General features: G+C 35.9%; 1 protein-coding gene across 2 annotated transcripts in view; it reads right to left on the bottom strand.

Moving 5' to 3' along the window:
• Nucleotides 1-21437, bottom strand: part of PDPK1 (3-phosphoinositide dependent protein kinase 1) — a 63146-nt gene that overhangs the window by 7270 nt on the left and 34439 nt on the right. The window contains exons 14-18 of one of the 2 annotated variants that reach the window (XM_079320555.1): nucleotides 17025-17133; nucleotides 15845-15936; nucleotides 14926-15021; nucleotides 11785-11901; nucleotides 5821-5946 (exon numbers count right to left, since the gene is read on the bottom strand). In XM_079320555.1, the coding sequence (XP_079176681.1) occupies nucleotides 5821-5946; nucleotides 11785-11901; nucleotides 14926-15021; nucleotides 15845-15936; nucleotides 17025-17133 (540 nt within the window). The remainder of the gene's footprint in view (nucleotides 1-5820; nucleotides 5947-11784; nucleotides 11902-14925; nucleotides 15022-15844; nucleotides 15937-17024; nucleotides 17134-21437) is intronic. The other variant, XM_079320554.1, reaches the window with a different exon arrangement.

Here is a 21437-nt window from a genome sequence, read left to right on the forward strand (position 1 = left end):
GTTTTAAATTTTAAAAGTTGAGGTATTTGGTTTCCTTTCAATATTGTTAAAATGGCTATTATGTTTTTCATAGTGAAAGAAGTCAAGCAAGGTCTCACTTGCTTTGCCCAACTCCATGGGATTTTTTAAGGGCTGGAGTTCATAAAACACCCATTACCATTTGTGTAGTTCAGGAACAGTTCAGCAGCAGTGTGGTGTTAGCTCAAAAAATTAAAAATCCATTTTATCACTTGCTGACTGTACTCCCTCCTACACCTGGATCTAACTTTGTGAATATACAAAGTTCATGAAAACACATGTCAGTGCAACTACTTTGAAAAATTTAAAGAATTTTGAAGGACATCTTCCATCAGCCATGTCATGCTTTAAGGGACACTTTTAGAAGAAAACACCTTCTATTTCACGAATATAATTCATGAATGTTGCACATGACAATGTGTACTAAGCAAAAAGCACGTAATATGAAACTACAGGAAAGATATAAGTGAATTCTGTGGGGAAAAAAGAGGCTCTATAAATTACTCAGCAACTGCTAGTGTAATACATGCCAAAGGGACTATATAAACTTGTTACAAAAGATAGTGCCACTGATATTACATGATATTACATGATATTACAGTGTCACTGTATCTTCCATGCAATGACCTGGATGAAGGCTTGAAAACAAAATTCCCAGACTGAGGTTTGCTGGAAGGTGGGGAAATATATCAGGAGCAGATATCATAAATGCTTCATACTTAAACTCCTTCCCCAAGTATTTGCTGTTGGTCAGAGCAGAGAACAAAGTGCTGCACTAGATGCCCTCAATAGAGGATGACAGTGTGATCCAGCAAATGGAGTCAGTAAATGAAACCATATCCAAGAGACAAAAACATGGCTGAAACAAATACCTGTGCAACTAGAAATTATACTGGATCTATTAATTTTGTTAATATTTCTGATTTAATATTAAACATTTTAGTTCATTCATTCCTAGAAAAGTACTTGCAAGATTAAAACTATTTTCTGTAGCAGGAACACATGCAATAAGACAATGCTGAGCAGATCTGGACATTGAACTTTGCACGCTTTACTGAGCCCAGGAATCCCAACATACAGCTCAAAATTCTATTCCATCAGGCAATACTTTAACACACTTTTCTTGGTGCTTCTTTACCTCTACTGAAGGGGAAATCATAGAATCACAAGAGTGGGTTGGGTTGGAAGGGATCTTAGAGATCATCTCATTCAAAGCCCTGTCATGGGCAGGGATATCTTCCACTGCCCCAGGTTGCTTCAAGCCCTGTCCAACATGGCCTTGGAGATTTCCAGTGATGGAGCAACCACACCGGACAACTTGTAACAGATGTCTCGCCACCTTAATGGTGAAGAATATGCTCATGGATGCTCATCCATCTAAAGTGAGTGTCTTTCAGTTTAAAAACCTCACTCCTTGTCCTGCCACCAGGAGACCTGGTAAAAAGTCTTTTTTCATCTTTCTCATAAGACTTTTAAAGTACTGGAAATGCAGTAACATCAGCCCTGGGGCTCTCTTCTCCAGGCCTAACAATCCCAACTGGTCTCAGCCTGTCTTTACAGCAGAAGTGTTCCAGCCTGCAGGCCATTTTCATGTCTCCCCTCTGGACCCAATCTCACAGGTCTTTCTTGTACTGGGAATCCCAGAGCTGGATGCAGCATTCCAGGTGGGATTTCATGAGAGTAGAGTTGAGGGGGAGAATCACTTCCCTCAACCTACTGGCCATGCATTTCTTTGTTGCAGTCCTGGATAACTGGCTTTCTAGTCTGCAAGCATTGCTGGCTCAAATTCAGGTTTTCACCCACCAGTATCCCCAAGTCTTCTGCAATGCTGCAGTAAATCCATCTATCACCCTGTCTGTACTGGCACTGGGGATTGTCCCAACTCTAGTACAGATCTGCTGTTTAGAGAATTCTTATTTTCATATTTCTGCTCTATTTTCCCTATAGGTGCACCAGATCCAAAGCTGGCTTAAAAATTCTAAACAATACTGAATGAACTCTCACATTCTAAGTGCCTGAGTGTGATTGCTTCTTATGGAAGGAGAACATGAACGCTACTTCTTCCCACTCAGAATAAAGCTGCTGCTGATAGAAAAATGTTTTAAGGACTGTTTGCCTCTCAGACAGCTTAAGAACATTGCATTCAATTCCAGCAAAGTGCCAGTTTACTTTGTTTCAATAAAGCTTCAGATTTGATCCATTCCTTTCAGCCATTCCTGAAGACCTGGCAAAAGGCTTTCTACTACCCTAGCACTATCTTCTGTTAGCATAATTTCAGAGAAAAACATAGGGTTTTCTCCAGCCATGTCCAGTGACTTCATAGAATCACATCATATCCTGAGTTGGAATGGACCCACAAGGATCATTAAGCAATGTTCCTGGTCTTGCACAGGACAACCTCAAGAATCACACCATGTGCCTGAGAGCATTGTCCAAACTCCACAGATAAGTGTAAGACTGCTTTACAGCTAAGAAGTTTAAGTGTATAGGTAAGAAGCTGAAGTTTAGTCTCATGCAATGGTAAGTATCTTCAACTTATACAGGTTCAAGTGACCACCCACACCATATCACTGAATACTCAATGGTATGTTATCTTCTACAGAGTGGAATAAATATGAGAAGTACTTAACAACACATTAGGAAGAGTGCCTACGTTGTTTTTTCAGATGCAGCTTTTTTTGTGCTCTTCCACTCGTGACTTCTAATGTAACTTGATCTTCAATCAGATGTCAAACCACAGTGGAAAGCATCCCTCCCCAGAGTTGTTTCCTATGATAAATACAACTGCAGTACCCAGATCACACTATTTACTTATATTTGCCACATCCTTACTAAAAAAATCCTTAGTTTCAAAATTATCAGTTAAGACCACCTTTGGACTATGCTGCACTTCAATCAAGTTTGTTAAATTATTGCCAAATCAGACATTTACTGAAAATGTATATGCTAAGTTTGTATCAGATTCTCTACATGTAATAAACCTGACAGAAGAGCTGGTGCACATAAAATAAGAAAGAAATGAATGAATGAAAAGCATTTCTGGCCCTAGAATCTACATGAAGAACTTCCCTTCTTAGCAAAGCTTTAAAGTTATTACTCACAATACAGTTTATAAAAGCAACAGTAATTATTCTGTCACAGAAGCAATATCCAGAACAGGAATTCTACCTTTGCCAACCATGCCACAACTACAGTCACAAACACACACACACACACCACCAGGACTAGCTGAAGGACAGAAGTAGTGGGGGTGGGAACTGGATGGGGCAGAGAAGCATCTGGTTAAAATCCTAGGGCAGCTAGTGCTCACCATGACATTTACACTTAATCTGAGTCATTCATATCGTAATCCGTTTCTTCATCCTCACTCTGTGTGTCATGCAGCATGCAGCACGTATAGAGAAGGAAGGGAAAAGAAGAGATTGCAAGTGAGTCAGAGCTGCAACAAAGTACAATCCACTTACACCTGAAGCATCTGGCAATGACATTTATTTACTTTTACCTGGGACCTCCACTCTTTGTATAAAAAAGTATGACAGCTGACCATTTCAAGAAGGAATGTAACAGATTTCATGACAATTTCCTCTTCCAAATATCCTGAAGTCAGCAGAGAGAAGCCAACAGTCAAGTCAATAAAGTGGTATGAAAGAGAAGACTGCTTGTGGAATACAGGTTATCTTTTGGCTGTGCCACGGCTACCAGTAAAAGCCAGCGGAACCATTCAAGATGAATTTCCTTTGCTTAGGTGTATTAGAAGGTTACAGAGAAGTAATCTACTAACTTATTACGCTGTTAACTAAGGAAAAAAAAAAAAAAACAAACCACAAGAAACAAGTCCCTAAGAAGGAATGAAGGTGAAGCTTGATTAGATGGCCCCTATTCTGAAAATCTGGAACTATTAACTAAAACTGAAGTGCTTGTCAATAAAAATTAAATACTGGCAGGTTGTTTTTTTCTCTAACTTAATCTGCTGAAAAAGTAGTAGGAGAATTTTCTTGTAAGTCAGCCCCAGTACATGAACATGTTATTTGGTATATAAAAGTTGATAGCAGAATTTCAATAATATGAACTTCATGAAGACCAGCTCAGACACTACTGAGACTAGAGGATAATGCTCGTTGAAAGGGAACTATGGAGACAACATCTTCCAAATTCAAGATTCCTGAACACAGCTGTTAGAAACCTCGCAAGAAAAAAATTCTTTTTCCCTTTTTTTCCAGTCACAACATATATTTATATACAAAAATATCTTTCAGAAACGTAATATATAAAAGAATTATTCTTCAATTATTGCCTATCAATTGCTAGCAACAGCTTAAATCTTCCAGTACAAAAGGAGAGAATCTTTGTATCTCCAACCAAATTCTAGAGTAATTCCTACTCATCACAGTGGTCAAATGATGCTCTGCTCTCTTCTCTGAAACAATGCATAAGCAGCACATTAAAGGAGATGTCTAACACAGCCTCTCTCAGCACTACTCCATTTACACACTCATAATGCTCTTTCAACTAGCTTTTGGTTTTCGTCTTTAACACTTATATTTGATCTATATTTTCTTTTACATTAAGGATGCAACATAATTCTGGCAACTTCTGAAATTACATGAAGACACACTACCATTCCTTATGAAGATGTTTATTAGGCTCTAGAATTCCACATTTCATTTCAGGTAGATATCTCAGCCCTACATTATTACCACACACTTTTAACACATCAACTTTCAAAGACTTCCCCAAGCATCCCAGCAAAAGCAGACCTTAACTAGGGTTTTGAAAGAGTAAGACATGGCTCACCCAGTTTCAGTGTTTACCCCTGAAGTTTTATCTCAACAGTGACAAACATAAATTACCTCATTTCACTAGGAGTCCAATACATAGTTTAGAGTATTTTTATACTGCAAATTATAAAAATTATTCCATATGTGTAGCTGCGTAAGTATGTTACAAAGCACAGAAAGCAATGAAGTTTTATCTATTTGAGGTCTCTGTGCCAAGACTCAATTCCATTCTTAGCTTTATTTAAAAATCAATTTCTTTGAAGGTGATTCTTGAAAAAGCAAGCTTTACCAATTGCTTTCCATCTACATAAGGGAAATCAAAAGCTTTGAAGCCAACTACAGGTCTATCCAGTTTGTCTGTAGTCATCTCATACAAAGCAGTAATACAACGATGAAAGCTGTTCACTGTGCACGACACATTACAGAACTGCTCTGCCTTATGGCTAGTCAGCTGTGGTTTTACGTTTTCCTTAGTATAAATTCTAAAATATAACTGAGCAAAATGCTAAGACACTGTGCCCATTGCAATCTTTTTGTAAAGTTGGTTAGAGAAAGATTTGATAGAACCCTGAAAACATTAACAAGTATCCTCATTTTATAACATATTGCACATGACTGCTTTACAGAGACAGCATTTTTCAAGTTCCATTCGTGACAGTAAGATTTCTTCAGCTGAAGTCAAGCAAGAAAAACAGTTTTTAACTGAACCAATGGCATTCAAATGTATAAGAAACAAAATCTAGTTCCTCAGCTGTAAAGAGCAAATAACCGCCAATACCTGAAAAAACCAGGTATTGAAAAAGTACAGAGTATTGTATCTAAATAATTCAGGCATGCATTACAAATGCATGCTGACTGTACCATTTACAGTCCCTCATACAGTAGACAGGGAGACATTATTAGTCCTGAACAAGAGGAAAAAAGGACAATTAAATAATGGTCCCAAACAGAGACAGATCTATCATGACTTGTGAAGCTCACCCAATTCAACATAATTTCTTTAGTCCAATGTCTAGCAACTCACCTTTGCTTTTTCACTAGGTTCACTGGTTGTGCCATAAGGAGTGTTATGCAATTCCTTTGAGACAACACACAGAAATTCAGCCTGATCTTCATTGCCATAGTTATAGGAAGAACCAATACTGACCAGCTGAAAGATGAAAAAAAGTCAATTGTATTTCCACATAAAACAAATTCCATAAAGTCTCATGATTACTACAAACACCCCTCACTCAGACTAGCTTGTGCCTGAAGCATGATTCTCCACGTCCACGCAATTACGTTTTGATGCTGACGAATACATTGACAATGCAGTGTATAGATACACACAGGTGATAAGATACACACAGGGTTTTTTTTAAACAGTTGCAGAATTAATGATTTACAGTTATAATTATCCTGTAAAAGAAAAGACTGTGGAGGCAGGCCAGTGGAGAAGTAGCCTGTTCCCTGTTTCTGTTATTTACTGGAAACCTTCCTATCCTTCAAAGTTAATTTTTAAAGTTCATATGTGGTATCTTAATGTGGGATGATTTAACATGTAAATGGCTGCATGCAGGAACCTATTTAACCTGAAGGGATACCCATCACTACTTACAGAATAAGGGTATTTCTATTAAAACATATTTTGAATGAACAAACATAGTATTTGCATCTGATTGGAATACAAGACCGTATGGTGGGACAACAAGATTAACATCTGAAATTCATACATACTGCTACAAGGAAGCTAATAAAGGATGTACTACAAGCAGAAGCCATGTATAATGAAATGTGACATATTTACAAGTTTCTACAGTCCCTATATTGAATGATAAATGACAATTTACTGAGAAAGAAGAACATATTCAACATCAAAAGTACTTCTTATGCAGCATGTTTATCAAATGGCAGAAATTGTCTTACCTTACACACAATACATTTACCTAAGGCTAGAAGCTTTACATAGCCTGCCTTTCCAAGTCAGATTCAATTCAGATGTAGCTGGTTCATTTATTTTAAAGTTTTATTTCAAAAGCACAAGATAATGTGTGATCTACAAGATAACGTCAGATCTACTGACACAGATCAAGGTCCAAAAAATAACACTGTTGCACAGATACACTGTGTCAATTTGCCATTACCCAAACTATATTTAATCTGCCATATCACCACAGATATACAATAAGACTGGGCTATTCCCTAATCTGTACCATTTAAGTACTCTATAAATGGCCAGATGGCAAAGGCCCAACTTATTTTTTTAGGGTAATAGCACTTAAAACATTGTAGTTATCTCTGTAAAGACAAATAATGTACTACCTTTAGTCTAGCAGAACACCAAAGAGAGTAAAAAATTTGTTAAAGCATGAAAGATGAAGTGAAGATGAAATCCTAATCCAGAGTTTGTACTTAAGAGACAAAATTACTCTCCCAACAAAAATTGAAGTTAGACCAAGGTTAAAAGCAGCTTCCTTATAGTACTGTCAGAAAAAACCAAAGGCTCACTGAACTTCCTAGGAAGAGGAGAGAGATGCTCAGATGTTCCTGCACAGCAGTAAGACAGCCAGGGAAGCACTTCCACAGATGCACAGAGCTAATGTCCACAAAGAGCAGCAGGCAGTGTGAATACATCTCAAATCAACTTGATGCCAGGCCTAGGCACTGTCAAAAGTTTTTGGAGCCTGATGATATTACAGCATACAAGGCTCAGCCTTCCATGAGCAGTACTGGCCATCAAAATTCATTCCTCTCAAGTTACGTACTTCAACTACACTGAATGTGATCACCAGAAACCTTCCCTGCCTCCTCCTCTTCTAACATCACTCTAGCTCTGCAAAACACATACATTACCAGTAATGAATACAGGCTAATCAAACATTAATGTGTTAAAGACATTTTTTTCAACCAAAACTGTGTAATGAAGTTACAAACACTTACACGAACATCGGGTTTTAGAAGCACCAATGCATATAAAGACATCATTCATCTTGAGATGCTAAATCAGCTAATCGTTCACAATGAATACTCTGCAGTCTGCACCAAAACGTATTTGTGTAATATTGAATCAAAAAACCCACAGACTAACTATTTTCTTACTTGCACAAGATGGACAAAGGAAGTCTACTGAAAAGCTGGAAAAACATCCTAAATTTACCTCATATATTGAGACAACTTGTTGATTGTCTTCCCTATCAAAAATATGCACAAATTTTCAGAAAAAAAAATAGCAGTTAAGTTGCCTTGAGCCCAACAAAGTGGTATAAATTTTACACTATACATTATATAGCAATTGCAAACCATTTAGTACAAATACAGTAACTGCTTCAATTATTAAGGTAAAAGACAGGACATTAAACAACATTCTTAATCCACTTAAAAACATTCAGAAAATCTGCATACATATTCAAATAAAGCCACTCAAAATTCACCTTCTCTGAAGAGAAGTTTCAAGAATAAAATTCAACTATATAACTTAATTAGTATACATTTGGCTCTTCTTCCTGGAAAATGGCAACAACTCCTTATCAGATAAACGATGGTAACTACCAGAAGGAAAAATACGTCTTTACTTCTTGACACTCCAAAAAAAACCAAAAAACCTCTTTGAAAGTGGATAGCATAAAAGACCCAAACATCAGCCAAATTATCAATCCTGTTTCAACCAGGTTGACAGTTCTTCGGCTGATATCAACTAACAAATGCTTCATAATACAACCATGTAAATTAACCTTTTGCACATAAGTCTTTTTAGGAGATGTGGAAGATTGAATACTTTTAGCTCATTGGATAGAACTATCAATTTAGCTGAATGCAAAGCATCTAATGACTTTTTGCCACTTTTTGCCACTACTGATCAGTTGATAAAGTCAGTTTTGCAGAATCAGACCTGAGTTCTTCAAAACTCCAACTCACAATACTCTCATCATGAGCAGTTTCATATGTGTGCAGCTAAAAATTTATACTTTGCATAGTAGCAACTGCATGCTAGAACTGTCACTGTAGCTTTCTGAAATGATCAACAACAATAAGGCTGATGGCAGAAAAGGAAACAATGGAAAATGATTGGGGATTAGAACTGAACTGTTCTGTCAGAAACTGAAATCAGAAATAGCAATCCTATTCCAAAACTCACTTAATTGTTCCCAGTATTGGTGACAACACTTTAAGAAGGATGCTGATAAAATGGAAGAAAATCCCTGCCACGTCCATCTACCCCCAAACTACCACCCCCATTCCAGCCCCCAAAAGAAGCCACAACACATCAGAGTAATCTGAGGCATGAAAAATAGGTCAAAGCATTTCAGATTATCCAGACTACTGTTTCTCAGACTTTCTGAAAGAACAAATTGTTTTTGTTTTGAAGCCACATTTGCTTCACGTGGCTTAAATTACCAAGAACCCAAGGAAGGATAAAATAACATGCTAAAATAAAATTCTAAATTCCATAGATCTGTATGCTTTTATATATATACATATGTATGTATAACATGCATATATCTATTTTTCTGTATTAGTCTATTCCTTCCATGACTTGTTTCATTACATTCTTTACTAAAACAGTGTGCTTCTGTTTAAGCATCCCTGTGAGCCCCAACAGTATCAGAACTGAGCACAGGAAAATGCCAATGCTACTTATCACAGAAAATTTATTAGATAAGTATCCATTACTTGCATGGAATAAGGGCTGTTGGTCCCAGCAGGCTGTCAGCTACAGTTAAGAAAAGGCAGGAACGGAAAGCAGCATTACTTTTACTTTTATTAAATCAAAATAAATATATTACTTGATATGCCAATAGAGATCATGATTTTCAGGAATAGACAAAGAAATCACAAGAAGAAATGTCCTGTCTCATAATAAGCAACTTTATTTTTGGAGTGAATTAATCTTATGCCTAGCTGAACTGAGACTCAAAAACTGAGATCTCAAAACCAGACACATTTCAGTACCATGACTATACAGATTTGCTATATTGGTTTAATAACACTGATTCAAAATCAATGCAGTATATTTACCAGACCAACCAGCAATAGTATTGCTATCTCAGGTAACCACTCCAGCTTGCACCAACTGCAGCCGAGTCGTCTTCTTTTTTCTTTATTTCTTCTTCTATTTCTTCTTCTTGTTTTCCTCTGCTTACCACTGGAGTTACTCATATTAACTAACTTTTCTACTTCACCACTACTAATTTACTTCTCTATTTTATAATGATCTGATTCTCAAAACCAAGTAAATTCTGTAACAACTATTCTCAAATTCTATTTTAAATATTCTTGTACTTTGAATATTACTGCTTCTATTTCAGATGTGGTGAACTCCTTGTACATTAAAAAGCTTGAAAAAACTGTCCTTTTAATAAAAAATAATTATATTATCAGCTAATAGAATTAAAGAAAATCCCCCACTGTTGTTGTTTTTTTTTTTTTTACAGAATCAAGTTGTATGAATCTAGGAATGGATTCTATGCCTTTTAGACACATAATGCATTAGTTCTGCCTTCCCAAATGATTTGCAAAAGGTTATGAAGATACACAAACATCAGCTCTTAAAACTCAGCACTGATGACTGACACCAGGCCTGAAAGAATATTTATTTCAGGTATCTTAATGCAATAGTCAGACTTCCAATCTTCATTTTTTAAATTATATTTTTTATTTTATTTTATATCTGCATTAATTTCTTCACTGCACTCCCCACCTTCCATTTCACAATGCTGACTGTTACTCTGAGCTCTCCAGGACATGAAGGCGTGGATGACGTCATTCTGCCCGTACCCTACACATCCCTAACAAACCACAGTTCTTTCTCTGTTGCCACAAGTCTGAAAACCACACATTTCACATTCCACGTATTACCTATACAACTGCAAGAAACAGGCAGTGCTTGGTACATTGAAAGCAGATTCTGGAATTAAGAGCCCATATAAAGTCATAGGCAAAGCTTTGTTTTTATTGAGCCATTTTACTATCATGTTATCTTCATAATGTTATACTCGTTTTTCAGACTAAATAACCACATATGTTGCCAGAAAAAGAACAAGTACTCCAGGTATTTTGTTTATGAAAAGAATTATAGAGCACCAGATTCCCAAATCAATTCACACACAACACTTCGAAAAGCAGCACAGGTATTTAAAGAATCAGAAACTGCCTCCAATGTTACCGAGAGCAAAAAAACCTTTACCAAACTCATAAATATTTGGAATTAACACAGCAATCTAAAAAAGCAGAACAAGGGGAAAAGAAAGGATGAAGAGGAAAAAAAAAAAAAAAAAAAAAAAAAGAGAAGAATGAAGCTAGGAGTGTCCATTTGGACTTCAAGAAAATTTCTCAAGATGGAAAAAAAACCCCACAGCAACAAAACAATAAAGCCAAGGAAACACCCAAAATGTTTTTTTTAATTTGAGACAAAACTTAAAACTGTCCATTTTGTTCTCTCCTCACTCCTCCATGTTTTACTTAGAAAAAACTCCTAATATTCATTACTCCAGTCTGAACATATCCTATCCAGCTAAAAAAGAGTTAAATTCTGAGTTACCAGAAATAAAGGGCTCAAACTCAGAACTTAACTTTGGTGGATGAAATAATCGTTTTCCAAGTCAACCAAAAATGTCCCCTTCTGGAGGCACTGGACTCAAAGCTGTATTTTTAGGTCTCCTTAGGTTTGAATTGTACCTCTTAGTTAACAAGTATGGATGAAAGACTGTTAATTTTACAGGAAAATTTAAGGAAAATAAATTATCTATTGAGGAGTAACAACTCTTCCTAAGAAAAACCTTGAACTAAATAACCAAGGGAATTTTGATTGATTGTTTTTCTATTATTTTTACAATGTGGACATTCATAATGTGTAATGAAATATCGTGAATATAAATAAAAGCCAGTCACAAATACATACAAACTACTACGTGCTGTACATCCAGAAAAAAAGTGAAATGATCCGAAAGCAGCAGAAACGCAAGGAGGCCAAGCACATCAGTGTGAGGGCAAAAGGAATGGTGTGACACACCTCACTGCAGCATTTCTGGAAGCATCTCTCTTCCCCTTTCACTTCCCGTGACACTATCAGCAGAAACTCTGACTGCTGATCCCGGCCACAGCTGTACTGGGAACCTATACTGACAAGCTGAAATAACCAATCAAAGTAAAACACAAAAAGAAACCTTTGTAAAGCTGGAGCACATACCATTATCCAAATTTTACAAGTAACAGATGAGCTCAAATGTTCAGGTAACACTTACTTGCCACTATAACAGGTTGCTATCAAGCTACAACTTTCATTTCAATGTAAAATTTACTGAGGCAGTTGCAAAGGCCTTTTTAATTTAAATGGAAGTTAAAAGTTACTGATAAGAAGACAGAAAACTCCCCATATAACTGTGTTGTAGCCACCTACTCTGAAAAACAAAGTTTGGAGCATTATAAAATTAAGCATTATTTTCCTATTTGATATTTGATTATTGATAATTGAAGAAGACAACATAAGATTGGAAGGTGTTATGTAAAGTAAAGTGTTACATAAAGTGTTACATAAGTAAGTATTGAAGAGCTTCATCTTGTTCCAAATACTGATAAAATACAGCTAGGGAAACATGATAAAACAACAAGAGGAAAAAACATTGAGTGGTCTAGATTAGTTTTAGGAATAATTTACAGAAGATCCAAGAAAATAACTACAGTGTAAAAAACTGTCCTGTTCTCACAAAAATCACTACCAAGAACACTGGCTAATAATTTAAAGTTCAACATCCTCTGAATTTCCCAACCTCTCCCTACAAAACATGCTTTACCTTAATAATACATAGCAATTCCTAGCCCATTTAAATTGAAGCACAGTCTGTCAGTGCACTTTAGCGGGATTAGAACTTTAAATTAAATGTGAAAAGTTAGACCACAATTGTCTATTCTGAGTAAACTGGAGATTATGACAGATGAGAAGGCCCATGAATAGCAACTTTACATATATCCTGCTATCGTATGTGAATAATTTTGAAGAGAGCAGTTAAATACCATCTTCCTCATACAGCGAACATACTTACAACTGCACTATGGTGTCAGACTCAGGTTACATTAATATTTAAAATTTACATGACCAATACTGCTGCTGTCTAAAGCCTTTCTATTTAGCCACTTTGTATAGTCCACAGTTTTTTATTCTGTCACACTGCCAAAATACTGGTTTTTTCTGACTGCCTGAAGAGGCAACAATTGAAGCTAAAAATCCCCTACAAAATAACCCACAAAAGTGGGACAGCATAATTTTTGGCAATAGATTTTGGACTGGGACTAATACATGCTCTGTTCTAGCAGAGCGTTCCAATGCGTTCTTTGTTAAAGGGCATCAATACATCTGCATATGTGCACCAAGAGTTCAGCACCTTCCACTCTATTTAATAACCATATACAATCAAATTTAATGATGAAATCTTGAAATGTTAAGCATAAAAAAACATTTTTTTTCAAAACCAACCACTTGAATATTTTATATGTGGCTTAGAGCACAAGGATTCTCAGTCTATAAGAAAAATCACTCCCCTGAAAAAGCTGATGATTCCATCTTTTTTCACATACAGAGCATGGCGGGTACCACCCCAAAGACTGCTTCTGAAAGCAAGCATGCTGCTGAGCAACATGGGCTTAGAAAAGATTACAGAAATGCTACAGTGTTTGAAGGTATTAACAATAAAAGTGTTTATGCACAACATTCTAATCCTGTTTCAAGTGAATGACCTCTGCTCCAAGCAGGTCTGCATTACAAAGGAGGCAATGGCCTAGTGTGAGGTAATGAGACATTAAGTATTATGAGATCATATAGCTGTTTTGTTTATCTTCTTCAAACTATGTGTCTAAAAACGTGCAACATGGGAGCAGGAGGATGTAGGGAGACAGCTGGATGAAACAAGAAAACCACTGGATTCTTCCAGTTCTAAAAGAGATTATAATAGGTCTTTCAGCATTTGCACTGTCAAAGCAATATTACTCCCAAATACAATATCCCTGAAGGGTTTAGGATTGGCAAAAGATATGGTGTCATTTATTCTGCTAAAAAGTAAAGAAGGTCTATTTATAATGAAAGCTAGTTTCTCCTGACAAAGAAGAATGCTGAAAAACCTTTTTCCATGCACTGGCCAAAAAACACTCATGTATTGAGAGTTTTTTCAGGGACTTAAACAACATTTAGCTTGTGGCATGGCAAATAGACCTGGTAATACTTGAAACACAGTACTGAATCATAAAAAGTTTGCTCTCTGCCCATTTAGTCTATTTGCTCATGGCTGTCTCCATGTCACTAGCATCTTACACATTTTATCAAATATAAACACAATGTTCTCTTTTACCTTTGCGTCATAAACATTTTTTATATGTTGCTTTGCTGTGGTGTTAGAGTGAGACTGAACAGGATAATGGGCTTGTGCTTATTTCAACACTGAAAAACATGCTAGGAGATGAACACTTGCATTTCAGAGTTAATAGATTCATTGATCAAATGCAGCTTGAATAGTCTACTGGATTAGAAATGTGAGGGATGACAGAGTGTACAGTTAATTTCTTACTTACAGAGATTATCAAAGATAACAGACAGATCTTGGGATTTTACAGTGTGTTCTTGAATGTACATACAAAGCTACTTTTATGCACTGCAAAGAACAAAAACATTCATGTAGCTCACAGCTATCAAGCTTCACATCCACACAGGTAAAGTTCACTCTCCTCTGTGTATCAATTTTTTTATCTGAAGAACCCCTCTTAGGGCCTAGCAAACTTTTATCTCCCAAGCTCATCTCTTTTATCCAGAGCTCTTCATATCTGACCTACCGTTCATATAAACTTGTCTTAGTTCATTCCGGTTGATTCACCCTTTAACTGCTCATGTGTAGACACTGAAGAATTACATTTCAGACATGTAGCACGTTTTCATAGAAGCCAGCAAAATTTACCTCCTGGAAAGCTACACTTTTTTGTTTTATGATAAATGCAAACACAAATACCACATTTCAACTTAGCTGTATGCTTATGCAATTTCTGAAAATGACTGAATAAAAAAAGATGTATGCAATTTAATTTAATTTATATTCCTCTTTCAAAAAAGGCACTTAACATTAATTTCTTAGAAGACTGTGTTAACTATATCCCACATGGATTTTTTTACCTGTTCAAATTTCCAGCCATCGGACATTGTGGAAACCATTTGAGTGAGTTCCTCTTCCTGACACTGCAGCACTCTATATACATGTTTGACTGGCACCTTCAAGAAGAAATAGGAGATGCTCAATAGGGCATGGAATTCACTATGTTTGTGACTTGTCTGAAGTTGCACTTACTCTCTAGAAATGGTAAGCAATACCACTTTGAACTTATCCAGAGCAATGAATAATTCAGACTATTTTAGCTGAGACCTATAGTAAATGCTATCAGAGCAACCTTGCGATCCAACAACCTAGCTTAAGAATAAATTTGTCAAAAACAATGTAAATTTGTAATATCTCCAAGAAGACTCAGTTACTAGGGAAGCCTGAGTAGCAGAGTTAAAGAACAAACTTTATCATATTCACTTCCCTGGAGAATATGAGCTGCTATGAGAAGAGAAAACTTTCTCACAGAGCTACAAAAATATATGGTAGGAGCTAAACAGCATCTGTACGTATGCTGCATAAAATACACTGTATAAACACCAGTTTATAAATTAGGCAAAGTTAGGCCACGTCATGATATTCAGAGCACTATAAAGTCAATGAGAAAGCTATGTTCTACAAAAGCTGTTCTCTAACATAAGTATTTCCAGAAATGATATTGTAACAAATTCTACTATTAAAAAAACATTTTGGCACAATTACCTAGAATGCTTTCAGTTTTCGAATGAGAACTGTGAACTTTGTAAGTAGACTGACAGGAGCCAGCAATTAAGAATATTAATCTTTGTATACTAGTGGTTCCAGATCATCCAGTGATGGAGGCAGCCATTCAGTATCTTACTGGGGAAATTAGAAGTTACATAAAAAAATAAATGGAACCCTCTCACTACTCGTCACAGAACAAATAATCAAGAGCACATGAGAAAACAGCCTCACCTGTGAGATTTTGCTGTCTCTTTCTCTTATTTTGTCCTTTACCAGTTTTATTAGAGATGTGATATTGTAGAATTCAGCCTCTTCCAGTACACCTGTATGAAAACATTATTAGGAAAGACAGCATAATTAAATATTCCAGGCCAAAATCACCAACCAATTAATAAGCTTATCCTCTCAACAGCTACAGAAAATTATTTATTTTTCCCCTTGATAAGACAGTTCACCTACCTAACAATTCTGGCTTCTTTCAGATATGTGTAATTCAATGTTTGGCTCATTCTAAAAAAATTGTCCTAAAAATATCCCAAAAAAACCTGATGCCATTTCACATACAAAATGAGGCAAGAAACAAAAAAATGTGCACAGAAACTGTTCCATAGCAGACTGATAAGACCACCATATCTCAGGACCTGCCTCAGGCTCAAATGCAAAAGACAAATTTAAACAGTCCTACTGAAAATCTCTGCAGCTGCTAGCAAGCAGAAGGTTTTTCTTCCTGTCATTTTACACTTTAGAGTCTGAAACAAAAACTTAAAGATACATACTGCGTCTACTCACATGTTCAAGGTCTACCTGTTCTCCACATACAGTATGCTTAACAATGCACAAGGACATTTTATTTCATACTATTTCCTCCTAGTACTGTTAAATTGTATTTCTCTTTGATAAATTTCTTCAACATGCTATCAATACAGTTTTATTACTATATGTTTTAAAATCCTAACAAGGAACAAGAAGAGAGAAGCTGTGGGCAGAATTCAGTCTTTAAAAGCATATTTCAGATATCCAAACACTTCAGAACTTCACTTTTACTTTGCTTTACATCCTTCTAAAGGTTGTTTCCCAGGCAGCATTCTTTTGATTAAAGAGGACTAAACCCAAATATTTCACAGTCACACAGGAAAGAGACAAGATTGCACAATAAAAGGCATCTCCTCTCTTGTTCGAACACTTATGTTCCAACTGAGAATGTGGGTTGTGAAATCAGGAACCATACTCAAAATGTTCAAATAACCCCATATACTGTAACTACATGATACCTATCAATTTTGCTTGAAACAGATAGAAATGCTATACTGGTTAAGGCTTGCCATCTTGTTCCAAGTTAGTTTTGGTGACTCAAAAGAAGTAAAAATAAGAAGCTAGTGGCAAGCAAACAAGATATTTAGGAATGTCTTACCTTCCTCAGCTAGGTCCTTGTTAATAACCAATTTTCCGTGTCTGAGATAGTTCAGCACTGGCCCAAAGTAGGTTGGGTCTCTGTCTATTAAATAGGCACCTGTTTCATCCTAGATTAGAAAAACAAACACAAACCAAACAAACAACACAAAACAAAGCAAGAGAACGCCAAAGCCCAGACCGAATAAACCAAAAACCCCACAATGATGTAAACATCCAAGCGGCAACCGCAAGCTAATCATCTTGCAGCGAGCAGGAATTCAGATGTAGCCACATCCCTGAACGCTGCATTTATTAAAGACAATAAAAGGAATTAAAAATTATAGCTGTCATGGTATTAGATTGATCAATCAAATCATCCAATACACGGCTTCTTTTATCTGATTAATCCCCCCAACCCCTTATCAATAATTTACAATATTGTCAATAAGAAAGATCTCAGCGGTGAGAACACTGAAAGTTAAGGTCAAAAATAGCACTTAAAACCAGGAAACTTTATTTGGGAGCCTGAAGAGTCAGAATAAAGGCTACATTCTAGCAAGCTTCAAATTCCAATTTTCACTTTCTTTTTTTTTCTTCTTCTTTTTTTTTTTTTTAATTAATTAAAGGCAAACAAACCTAATTCTTTTTAACCTCAGCATTTTACTGTAAAACATTTACTTTTGTCTTAGCTCAGAAGTACAAATATTCACAGGGTACTGAGAATTGCTGCATATGAAGCAAGGATCGTACATGCATCTTCTAAAAAAAAAAATCTGTACACTGAAGATGCAATTCCTACCTATCTCATGCAGACAAGTGAAGTAATAGATGAATAGTTCAAACTAATGCTCATTTTACTGAACAGACTACAGCATATTGGGAATTGCAAAACAAGAAATTCACCTGCAGAGCTAATATTCTTAACAAAGAGTTATAAAGCAAAACCAGTAATTCTTATGTTATTTAGAATCTAATGTGAATCCCTCCAATCAAGTACATATTTTGTACTGGCTGGAGGTCTAAGGAAAATTCACAGAAAGATTTCTAAGTAATCCACTGCTCCTTTCTATTATCAAGGGGTTACTAACTGTATTAATCTATTAGTACCTAAGGTTTAGGTGCAATGGATATCCTATAGATACATACTGGAGAGATGTGTCAGCACCCCAAATACTTTTTTACTTATTCTTATTTTTAATATTCTAGTAGTTTATGGGAGATACTGAAAAAATCATCATTACCAATAATCCTAGCTAAATATGGATCATACTCCCTCAAAACCATAGGTACTAAGGATGATTGCTCTTCCACATGAAAGAAATTCCACTGACTCAATCCTCTGCACTCGAACATTAATGCTCATATGGAAAGTTTTGATTACTGAACTGTGATGCCTGAAAGTTCTCTCTACTTAACAGTACGTAAAGTTTCTGAAATTTTTCACTGGAAAAAACCATGGTGGATGTATTTTCAGGTACACAGATTTAGTTTCTGAATGACTACACTTGTCTAACCAGGATTGGTAGAATGTAGAAAGAGCACAGCCTGAACTACAAAACCATAAATCCTTTCTATAATTACAATTAAATGATTTACACACCTAGATACAGTGTCATTTCAGAAGAAGTGAAGGAGTGTATACTTTTGTATAAAATTAACTGTTCAAGACAATGCTAACATATTAACATGTGCTGTCAGTTAACCTACACTCAGACCAGATAATGCTCAATGAATTCTAATCACAATTTCTACTGATCTAAATCATGGTCTCACAAAAGTGAGACTATGTATGCAAGAGAACAGATGAAGCAGTATAGTTTTAATATTTCATCTCTAAGTATAGTTACATAGAATGTAAAATCTACAGATACAAACCAGAGAAATTAAAATAGCTGAAAATTGTATGAATTATAAGCTGAAAAGTATTATTCAGTAAAAGAAAAGAAACCAACGAGGTTGGAAAAGACGATCCAAAACAGATAAAAAGAAATGCTGTTTAAAAGGAAAAAACCCTGTACTTGGTCATCATCTGAACTGCATTAAGGAACATAGAGCTTACAAAACTAGAAGTTTTCCCAGCTAAGAAAAACAAATCTATAGAAATAATCTTCTTCATTAAGATGACTGTTGTTTTTACACTGCAGTGGATTTTTACATGACCTTCCAAAGCAATTCCGGTCAGCAGCTCTACACCACAGAGATAGAGAGGTGGGTCACAGAAGCAAAGCGATTATAAGCTCTAAATGAAATCTACTTCACTCCTTGCACAAAAGGCCTGAACCTTTTTTTTTTTTTTTTTTCCAAAGGCCTGCATTATCTGAAATTGTTCTATATATGAAACAAGCTTCCAACAAAACCACAAAGGACAGAAGCTATGTCAGGCCTTCTCTTTCAACTTCCATCTCATGAGAGGTCATACATGAAAAAAAATACCATCTCAGTAGTGTCATCGTGTACTCCATGAAGCCTTTCAGAAAACAAGGTGTCTTGAAACAAAAAGAAGGCACAAGAAAGTCCTATAATTTTTGTTGTAATAGATGTTTGATTTTTTACATTAGTAAATATAACAGTTAAAGAACTCTGGCTAAACTCTAACAGCACATAACCCAAATTCTGCCAACAGATTTCACATGAGCATCTAAATTCCACGCAAAAGTTGCTTACCCAGATTACATACATAGAAAATATGCATTGAGAGGAGGATGTGTGTCTTGAACATTGACCTGGCAGCTCAGAGATGCTGCACACTAGCACCAGTGAGTCAAGAGCCAAAAGATTAACCAATCCGTAAAGAATATTGTAACCATAAACAAATAATGCACAGGTAAGTGAGGCAAAAATTTTACTTCCTCAGCATCCTCCTATAGGAAATGCCTTATCACTCCTCCTTTGGAGTGAGCTGCCTGAACAGCCTTCAATGTATGCTAAACTCTTCATCACGAAATCACTAAGAAAAGCCGATTACACTAGATCTTTAAGAATATTTATGTAAACATAAATCCAATACAAGCTGACACAGAAATGTAGTCATCTGCTCTACCCAGAACTCTAAAAATACAGGTTGTAAGTCTTTCAGAATATTATCAGGACTATTTTCATACACATGTAAATGAAAACACACTATCACATGTAATTAGCATTTTGACACTTTTAATATAAACAGTTTTACTGTAAGATAAAATATTAAATTGCAAACATGATCCAATGTGATCTGGACAATTTAAAGATGTAGTTAGTTTGCATGTACATAACTAGCTTTAGACTTGTTAGCTTAAGTATTAATAGACTTTGATGTCCCAGTTATACAATTTCCTCTACTAACTAGTAAATTTTTTTTCTACAAGCTTTGAGCAAGTTTGAACCTCTGCTGACACAACTAGTGTAGGTATTTTGAAGCCATTTCCCAAACTTCAGGTGAATAACACAAATGTCAGACAAACGTATATTCTAATAAGGTTTCGAAGTTCTCTTTCTTTTAGATGTATTTTATACAAACATGTATTAATGTTTACCAGAACAGCAGCAAATCCAAGTTTCCTCTCTATTCAGTATAATCCTATCACCCCACACTTAGAAGTGTTTCCTGCAAATGTTGACATTCTTCATAAGAGGACTCAAAACAAAGGCATGCTGTCTTTGTGCATCCAACCCTAAACTGCTAGTTATTCACGACTGTATCTTTGCCCAGCTTGACTTTTGCATTACATTCTTCTCTCAAGAGCTTTTTTTCCATGTCTGTAAGTTCTAGGCCTTTTTCATGCATGTTGAAAAGGACATCATTTAGAAGACAGCATTGCCCAGGTACAGTGAAGACTGCATTTGTTTATTACCACTCTCCCACACTAATCTTTAGTTCAAGTTACAAACACCATGGAATTTTAGAGGAAACTTAGTAACTTGCTCTTAAGTTTTCAATCACCTGGTTCAGCGTGATTGTAGCTCGCAATTACAATTCTTCGAAAAATACTGACCAAAGCAATGAAATGATCATGTATTCCAGTTGCAAATATTTTCACTTCCATCTTTATGGAGACTGAGGCTCACAGGAATCATAATGAACACTTACCCTGACCTTAGTTTTAAACACACAAAGAACTTAATTTATTTACAGTGAAATTTACCTCTTAGAAACTAGCGGTGTAACCTAACCATTAAAATAAATAACTACTGTCACTGCTAATATTATGTACTTTGTAACAAGGACATCTATAGTTTGACATTTTGCTAACTGGATTTCACCACACCTTTGCTAGACTGAACAGGCTTCACTATTACATTTCTTGTCTCCATCATGTACATCCTTCTGGACAGAGATGTCACTTCTTAAACTTCTTGCCAAAAAAAAGTTTTGTTCTTTAAAACTTTTCACCAGATCATATTTCACCTTGTGACTAGTCACTGCCCTGCCGTGACCTTGAATTGTGGATGCTAT

The sequence above is a fragment of the Erithacus rubecula genome, assembly GCF_903797595.1.
Source record: "Erithacus rubecula genome assembly, chromosome: 17".
Classification (NCBI taxonomy): domain Eukaryota; kingdom Metazoa; phylum Chordata; class Aves; order Passeriformes; family Muscicapidae; genus Erithacus; species Erithacus rubecula.